This window comes from Cervus elaphus, chromosome 13, assembly GCF_910594005.1.
Source record: "Cervus elaphus chromosome 13, mCerEla1.1, whole genome shotgun sequence".
Lineage (NCBI taxonomy): Eukaryota > Metazoa > Chordata > Mammalia > Artiodactyla > Cervidae > Cervus > Cervus elaphus.
In genome coordinates this window covers 63,524,970-63,533,502 of record NC_057827.1, presented here as the reverse complement: position 1 = coordinate 63,533,502, position 8,533 = coordinate 63,524,970, and the positions used below count along the sequence as shown (strand labels likewise).

Genomic DNA, 8,533 nt, shown 5'->3' with positions numbered 1-8,533 from the left:
TTTCAAATACATATTTCATTTCTCACTGATATACTTACTGTTTTCTTCCATAATCCTTTCCCTTCTTTTTGTACCTCTCATTTCATATAGCAGGTGATTAATAAATGCTTGCGAAACTGAATAAAATCAATACAAACTAAAATCTTATGGTCACAAAAAACTGTGTATTTGTATCAAGCAAAAAAAGACCTTTATTTTAAGTTGTGTATTTCCTTAAAAGTAAGGCTTTTGTCAGACACTTATACTCTGGAAAACCCACAACAATTAAAAAGTGCAAACAAACTGCATGGGACAACTTAAAGGGTATAACCTTAAAATTGTTAAATTTTATAAATTAGGCTTTAATAAACTGTATAAAGTATTTATTTAATAAAAAAAGTCTGCTTTTCAAACACATAGGTACTTCATTGTTACCCCCATTTCCATAAGACTCACATGAAAATAAAACAATACAGAGAAAGAGGAAAAGGCCAAACTGAAAGGAGGAACAGAAAAGCCAGCCCACAGCATTCACTTCTGGACCCTCTTTCTGGCTTTTGAACCTTGAAGAGAAAACAGAGATTTAAATCATTAATCATCAATTTACAGAAGCAAAATAACAGATATATAGGTATTTCCATATACAGTTACTAATATTTAAAATCTAACTGACTACGATAAATTGTGGAGATGAAATTCACACACCAATTTATAACTTAATACCCTGAAAATCTCAGGAAATTGTGTCATTTTTTAGTGCGTCAAAAGACATGCTAACAAAGTCCACCTTCTACTTTGAGGTCATAGGAGAATGCATCCACTGGTAAAATATACCCCATTTACACTGGTCATGAACTATTTCTCCCCCAAATTTTTATTGCACAATTTAAAACATTAACTCCTAATATAAATTATAGCAACGAGATAGGTGTTCCTTGGGGGAAAGCACCGAGTTGCATATTATGAAAAGCCAGGAATTTTGCCTAGATGCGTTGCTTTTTAAAGCCTGCTCCCTCTACTCTTCAGGCAGGAGAGCAGTGGGCTATTCTGAAATGCGAAGTCTTGTCCACTAGGGATTAAGTAGATCCCAACCCAGTCGCCTTCTAGAAAAACATCACATCTGACACTGGCCTGCGTGCCTTCGGACAGCTCCTCGGCTGGGAGAAACCAGCGCTTCTTTACCCAGGGCACGCGGATCCGCCTCCCCAAGGAGACTCTGTGCCCCCACACCCGAGGCCACCTCCACCTCAGCACAGCAGAGCACACAGCAGAGGCCAGGACGAGGCCCGCCCGATCGCAGCCGCCTGTGCTGGCGGGTGGAGTGTGCCTCCCAGGCCTCGGGCGTCCTTCCGCCAGGAGAGAGCAGCGGGACGGGGTGAGGGCGGCGAGGGGCCCACAGTGATCAATGAGCACACAGAACAACAAAGAGATCAATACTTCTTTTCTGAAGTGAACAAAACATCCTCTGAATCTAGGACAAAATATCTACCACACATGTCTGATCACAGTTTCCAAAGGCTTTCTGATTATGGGTTTATTTAGGTACTTAATTGGAAGATCAGTTGTTTTTTTTTTTTAATTTTTCCAGGTTCTAGTTTCTATTCAGTTGCCATACATTTCAATTCATGCAAACTTCAATCTTATATAAATGCCTTTTCTTTCACCACCACTCATAGTGCTCAGCCTACATACTATGGTGGGCTTAAGAGTTTTTCTTCAATTTTTGTGATACAGGCTTCTTTTAAAAATATCCCATGGCAGATTTTTAGGTTTTTACTATAACAACTTTGAAATTAATTTTGCATAGAAAACTGAGACCGCTGTCATTGTCTGAAACTGGCATAATAGAATACCACAAAATCAAGGTCAAAGGGAATACATCTCCCTCTCAATAAAATCTGAATCTACTGCCACATTACAAAGGACACTAGAGTTAACAATTATAACTACTTTCTCATTAATGTCCTAATTTGACATTCTACTCTTAGATTAAATACCACTGCTGCTTATCCCCATTCAATTTGAAGTTTTTCACTGCAACTAAAAATGCCATCACCACCTGGAATTTATCCTATAAGTATTATGCAACTTAAGACACCTTGCTACAGGTATCAATCCAAAATGTTTCCTAATAATCAATTCTGACTGTTGCAGGAAAAAACCTATTTCTCTTCCAATCCCTTTAAATATATACTCACTTTCTTAATATTTTACTATGGGTAAAAGGCCCAATCATAAGACTAATGTGTAAAATTTAATATTTGAAAACTAAAATATACAAGATTGGGATACTCTTCATGATGCAGAAGGAAAAAAAAAAAGTGGGAAATTTCTTTGCAGGGTGCCTTAGAAATATCTCTTCCTTTACTAGACCATAGCTCTTCAAGGGGTAAACATGTCATGCTTTCCTCAAAGAACGTCAGGAATAGTCCAAAATCCAAGGTACTTCAAAAATACCATCACCAAGAGTAGGCTGTTGAGTACTGTCTAGTGTATGAACAGTAGGGACAAAGCAGACTAGCCATAAATATCATGGCTATATTAACTAACTTTTAGTGCAATTCTGAAATATTGGCATGGTTTTGAAATGCCAGAATACATGTGGTTTTTTAAAGGTTTATCATTTTGTGGGGGAAAAAAATTACTTGCAGCAAATTACCAAATTTCCTCAATTGGTAAAAATTATGCCTTGCATAAAAATAAAAGGATTAGAGGCCTCTGTTCTTCCTGAAAACCACCCTGTCACCCCCTCTCTTTCTTCAAGAAAACCTACACAATACACATTTTGAAAGCTTTCAGAAAGTGTTCTTACACAATAGACCCCCAGCTAGTCAAAATGAGTTTAGGTGTATCAAGAAAATTATACACATTTTTAAAATGGTCTAAATAGATATTAAAGGAAAGTTGCTCCCATTTTGCTAGGCACAGCATTCTGAAAGATCACACAGTGAGAAAAATCTCTTACCATATTGTAAACCATAAATTGTGTTTGAAAATAAAATTGTTAATGAAGAAACTGACATTTCTAAAGCAGCTGTTAGAGGTAACCATTCTTAAAACATGTTTCTGACACAAAATCTTAAAGCTCTAGAAACACAGAATTCACTGAATCGTATTATGTATTTCTTTAAAAAATTCAAATGTAATAATGTGCCTTCTCCTTCAAGTTACTTTAAATTGATGAATACAAATACATACATTTTCATGAACCCCTGGATGGTTTTTTTCTTTGCAAGAAGCAAGAACATTTTACTATCTCAGGTAAAATTTCTCTCATTTATGAATATTTAGATAGCAAAATACCTTAACCAGCCTTATATTTTAATGGAGAAAAAGAATTACAATGGGAAAATAACAACATTTAATTAAAGCGATTCAGAGTTTATATGAATAAAAGAGAATCTATTATCTTCACCTTTTTAACATCAAAAAAAATCTGGATTGTTCTTAAATTAGTTATGGAGTCTATTCTCTTTTGTCATTAATAAATAAAACAAAGATACTAATATATTTTTTTACAGTAAAAAGCCATCAGTATAAGGATCTTTAAAATTTTAGGTATAAAAAACACTTTTCATAATTACAGTCAAACTGAAAATCAGCAACAAAACAAATATCTCAGATGCTCATTAAGCAAAGTTCAGGGAACAAACGACCCTCAGGCATGAAGGGAGGCAGGAGGCTTCCCCAGGCACAGCTGGGAACTGGCTTCGGTCTACATGGGTATCAACCTTACTATAACAACGTAGGCCCTCTCCTAAACTAAAATTGCCTGTTTTAAATGTAAAGGATTTCTTTAGGTAAAAATATTGCTCGATCGTTATAAATGCTCCTTAATTTGGCTCCCAGTCACCATCATAGCTGTTGCCACTAGCCTCTGGCTGAGACATGGAAACTTCCATGTATTGCTCCTCGGGACTCCTCACTTCCTAGTAACAAAATGAACAAGACAGGGGAGGAGGGGGGAAAACAAAAACAGGAGGGAATGGAAGACGGCAGCAGAAAAGTGAGAGGCACTGTTTCAAAGCCTTTAGCTTCCAGAGTGATGTTATACACTCCCTCTTCGGATGTCTCAAGAATTCTCTTGGGTAAGTTCAGATAAACCTAAGGACGAACTATCCATAATGTACAATGAAGAAAATGATCGTAAAATCAGGGTGAAGGTGATTCTCTCTCAAAGTCAATTTTTGCCTTCCACGAACATGCACCAGGGCTGCTTGTCAAAGGGAAGGAAAAATACAGCACTGGCCTGGCTCTACAGGGCACCGACACTTTGATGACATTTTTCCCCAAAATAAGCCTTTTCTTTCAGAAATCAGAAACATTTCAGGGCCAACAAACTAATAAATAAAAGGCAGATAGAGAGGAGAGAGATTTGGGGAAGAATGGTACTGTAGCCAGCTCCGAATCTCTCCTCAGCGAGGCAAGTAAACCACCTCTGATGAACCCTGGAACATTCCCCCTGTTTTCTAAGCCCCAAAGGCGTGCCTGCACACCACAGGCTGGTCACTCACTAACCAGACCGAAGTCCAGCCTCATCTTGCCCTTTGCAGATGCTCCTTGCTAAGCTCACTTCCGGAAGCCCTGCCTGCAGTGCTCTCAGCACCAGCGTAGGAGCCACTGAAGAAATGACTGTATACCTTGCTTCCTGCTCCAAGAGCTTGGCAAAGCAATGATTCGAGGCTTTAATTTTTTGCAGCCCAACTTGTTGACAGAAGAGTTGGCAGACTCTGTAGTAAGTCATGTACTAACCACCTGACTTGACATGCCCCTTCAAGCCCAGAGTTCTGTGGTTAAGTGTGGGGAGACGGACAGACAGCAGCCAGAGAAATAAGTGTTCTGGTCTCCACGTGTACCCCTTTCTCAACATTCGGTCACGTAAATGCTCTGTGTCTTGGGCTCCATATGTGCAAAATGAGACCAACTCCTGGTCCCGACTTCAGGATTACTGGAAATATGATGAGAATAAATAACACAATGCAGGAACAAGGGACAATGTGATAGACAGTGTATAAGACCTTCTCTTACCTTTTTAAATTATACAGTGGGAATGTTATGACCCAAACAGTTAACCCTTTATTCAGTGGGAAGAAATCTGTGTTTATTATAAAGAACTAATAGACCATTCAACTCACGGGTTTGTGTAGCCTCTTCAGTCTGTTTATCCGAGCATTCCATATCTTCAACACTACATGCTACACTTTCCTCAGCTTCTTTCTTTCTCTTCTTACATATAAAAAATAAAGAAAAAGAAATGTGGCATAATGGTTAAATAAATATACAAGCTTATCAGATATTAGCATAGATGCATCTATACAGGATTGGGTGTGCCAAAACATACAGGAGAATACACACAGCTTCGTGGGTGGGGGTCGCCTAAGGAAGGGGTAAGGGATGAGAGGAAATGCAGTTAAGAGAAACTTTACCTATACAGTCAGCCTGGGAGTAGGCACATTTGCCATATCCTTTTTATGCTTCATGTAACTTATCATTGAAAGTCATGTTTTAGCCACCTGGACTGATTATACAGAAACCCTTTTTGAAAGCAAAATGTTTTACAAATTTGGTACCATGACTTGCTCAAGCCAATGATACTTACTTTCGCCATTTTACATTGTGTGTGCAGGGTCAGGGGCGAGTAAATTAGTTTAATAGGAAAATATACACCTGGCCCATGTATTGCATCAGTGGTTATACCCTGTAAGTTGGACTTCCAATAAACGTAGTTTGTTTGGTTTTTTTTTTTTTTTTTAAGTTTAAGAGGGCCTTCAACCTTACTGTAAAGGAAGAATCTTAAAAGTATACAGTGCTCCTAAAATCTCAGAAACAGGTTGGGTTTTTTAATACTCTCTCAGGCCTTTCCTGTTTTCTATGTACTTTTCTAGTCAAGTGTTATTAATACTTAGGAGCTAATGCCTACATTCTATCATTACCCATTCTTTCCAAATGTTGATATAACTTATTTTTCTTACTTTCTATCACAACTATAGTTTCTAACTAGTTCAATACTGTGTAAAACATTTTAAAATTCTTTTTTTTACTTTCTTAATCTTATTTTTTATTGAAATACAGTTAAGTTACAATATTGTGTTAGTTTCAGGTATACAGAAAGTGATCTGGTTATCTTTTCTAAATGGAGGAAAATTACAATGTTGTGGTGGTCTCTGTTGCACATCAACACGAATCAGTCATAATTATATACATTTTTTATTATTTAGTCACTAAGTCATGTCTGATTCTTCTGTGACCTCACGAACTGTAGCCCACCAGGCTCCTCTGCCCATGGGATTTTCCAGGAAAGAATACTGGAGTGGGTTGCCATTTCCTTCTCCAATCATATATATATATACGCATCCCCTCCCTAAAATTCGTAACATCTCTGTATATAGGTATACCTATAGAAGGACATTAGTAATGAACCGAAAACTGTATTTTTCATACAGCTTTATCCCATGTAGTCTCAAATATAAATGTGTTGAAATCCACATCAGAACTCAGAGCTTCTCTCAGCTTCCTAAAGTAAGTTTGTAGCATTTAGAAAATCATCTGATACCTCCCAAATTTCTTGGATCACAACCTATCAATAGGTCCTCATTTATATTTTCCTAACAATTAGTTTTAAGCTAAACTTTGTTGAAAAAAGAATTTTCCCAGCTTTAGGTCATACTGTGCACACTCTGAAAGAATATAATGCCTGCTGACAGGACACGGTTCTTTTTCCTAATGGCAGCCTTGGGTTCTGTTCCACAGACAACTACACGGGAAAGCAAAACTCTGTTCAAACGACATCATCTTAAAACCGCCCAGTGGTCAGAAGTGTTGTTATCTACGTATCACAATTAATCCCACTGTTCCAAAACACGCTGAGTGTGGCTGTGGAAAGATGAGAACTCAGACATACCCGCCACGGTCCTGAAGAAAATGCGTTGCAAATATAAAAAGAATATCTTGACTAAACCTTAAGAAACTTTCAAAGTCATTCATTTAGCAGATTTGTATATGGAGGTATTGCTTCTCAAAAATTGCTGGAAGAATGGCTGTAACTTCATATAACTGATGAGAGAAGGGGAGAGTGCCTTACATCCTTCTTTTCCAAAGTGTTGCTTCATGATTACCATCTAAACCCTGCTGGGCTGAACAGATTGGTTCGATAATTACATACAATAACTGCAGTGGGCAGGTAACCCTCAGCTGGCACAAGGCAGCTCCCCTGTGAGAACTTCCATATGCAAACTGCACTGATGGAGTGCATTAGGTACCTCTCTCCTGCCGGTGCACAGGCCTGATTAACGCCAGCCAAGACTCCAAGGTTAGCATGTCAGCAGATTTGTGATGCATTAGGCAGGAATAAACACAGACACTTTTGTTCGTTCGGACCAAAATTAAGGAGGAATATTTCAGTACTATGTTGCTTTCCATACGGGAGAGAATGCATTTTCCAGTTTTAGGAGGGCAGATTTTTAAATGCTCATTATAAAGGGAGCTATCCAATACGTTCTACCCAAGAACCCAGTGCATTCATCTTGTTTTCAAGCTTATTTAATAAGTAGGAGCTTTCTTTATCCCCATGCAGGTAAATTACAGAGGGATGAAAATCAGACAGTATTCAACCAACAAAAGAAACACCTGTGTTTGAGCAGGATGCACTGGGGAAAGCACTGAACTTCATGAATCCACACTCCAGTTGGATGTCTCATGCCCAACTCTTCTGACAATGCATAAAGTGAGGATGGAAAGGACCAACGGTCTGCAGACCAAGACCGATTAATGCAACAACCACCTTCACGTTAGAGAGCATCTAAGTATGCCACTCATTTTACAAGGCAATGAGTACACTTCCTAACAGTGTGCTGCCAGCTTCTTTCTCCTGATATCACCGAACGCTTCACTTTGTTACCTGACAGCACCCTGGGCTTCAGACAGTGCATTCTTTGGTTCTCAGTGAACAGAAAGCAACTTCACAAAGTGTGCTGAGCTCTGACTTTGACATATTCCATATCAGGTCTCACAGGTCCCTTTCAAAACCAAAATATTGCAGGACATAAAAGAGTAATTCATAAACTTAGGATAAAGCTTTCTTTTAATTCAGCATGGCTAAAATATCTTTTAAAAATTAGGTTTATTGCAAAGGGCATGAATGCATACATTACACATTGTATTTCTGAAGTGTCTAGATATGCTAGGCTAAAACTTAGTTAATTAGCAGCTTCTCACCTCTAATTTAAAAACAGGAAGACAAATCAGCTAGATGCATTGAACTGATAACTTACTAACAGTCTAAATGAATGGAGACCAGTTACAGACTTAAAGCTGTTTTAAGGGAAAAGAGAAGAAAAGTCTTCAGAGACAAAAACCAAGGACCAATTCTTTGCACCCCAACTCAAACATCCAAAGATCACCTCTAAATACTTTCAGCAGCATCTAAGAGAAGCCAGTCAGATTCATGGTTACAGCAAAAGAGATGCGTGCTCAAGGACTGTTGTTGGGTTCCCCCCCTTATTACAAAAGTCGTAAATGTTTATTATATGGGACTTCCCTGGTGGTACAGTGGATA

The 8,533-nt window shown here is 38.3% G+C and overlaps 1 protein-coding gene across 7 annotated transcripts in view; it reads right to left on the bottom strand.

Moving 5' to 3' along the window:
• Positions 1 to 345: 345 nt before the first annotated feature.
• VRK1 (VRK serine/threonine kinase 1) overlaps positions 346 to 8,533 on the bottom strand; it is a 78,345-nt gene continuing 70,157 nt past the window's right edge. For 6 of the 7 annotated variants that reach the window (XM_043921969.1, XM_043921967.1, XM_043921964.1 and 3 more), the window contains 2 exons: positions 5,115 to 5,205; positions 346 to 542 (listed from right to left, as the gene is read on the bottom strand). In XM_043921969.1, the coding sequence (XP_043777904.1) occupies positions 511 to 542; positions 5,115 to 5,205 (123 nt within the window). In that variant the 3' untranslated portion in view covers positions 346 to 510. The remainder of the gene's footprint in view (positions 543 to 5,114; positions 5,206 to 8,533) is intronic. The other variant, XM_043921965.1, reaches the window with a different exon arrangement.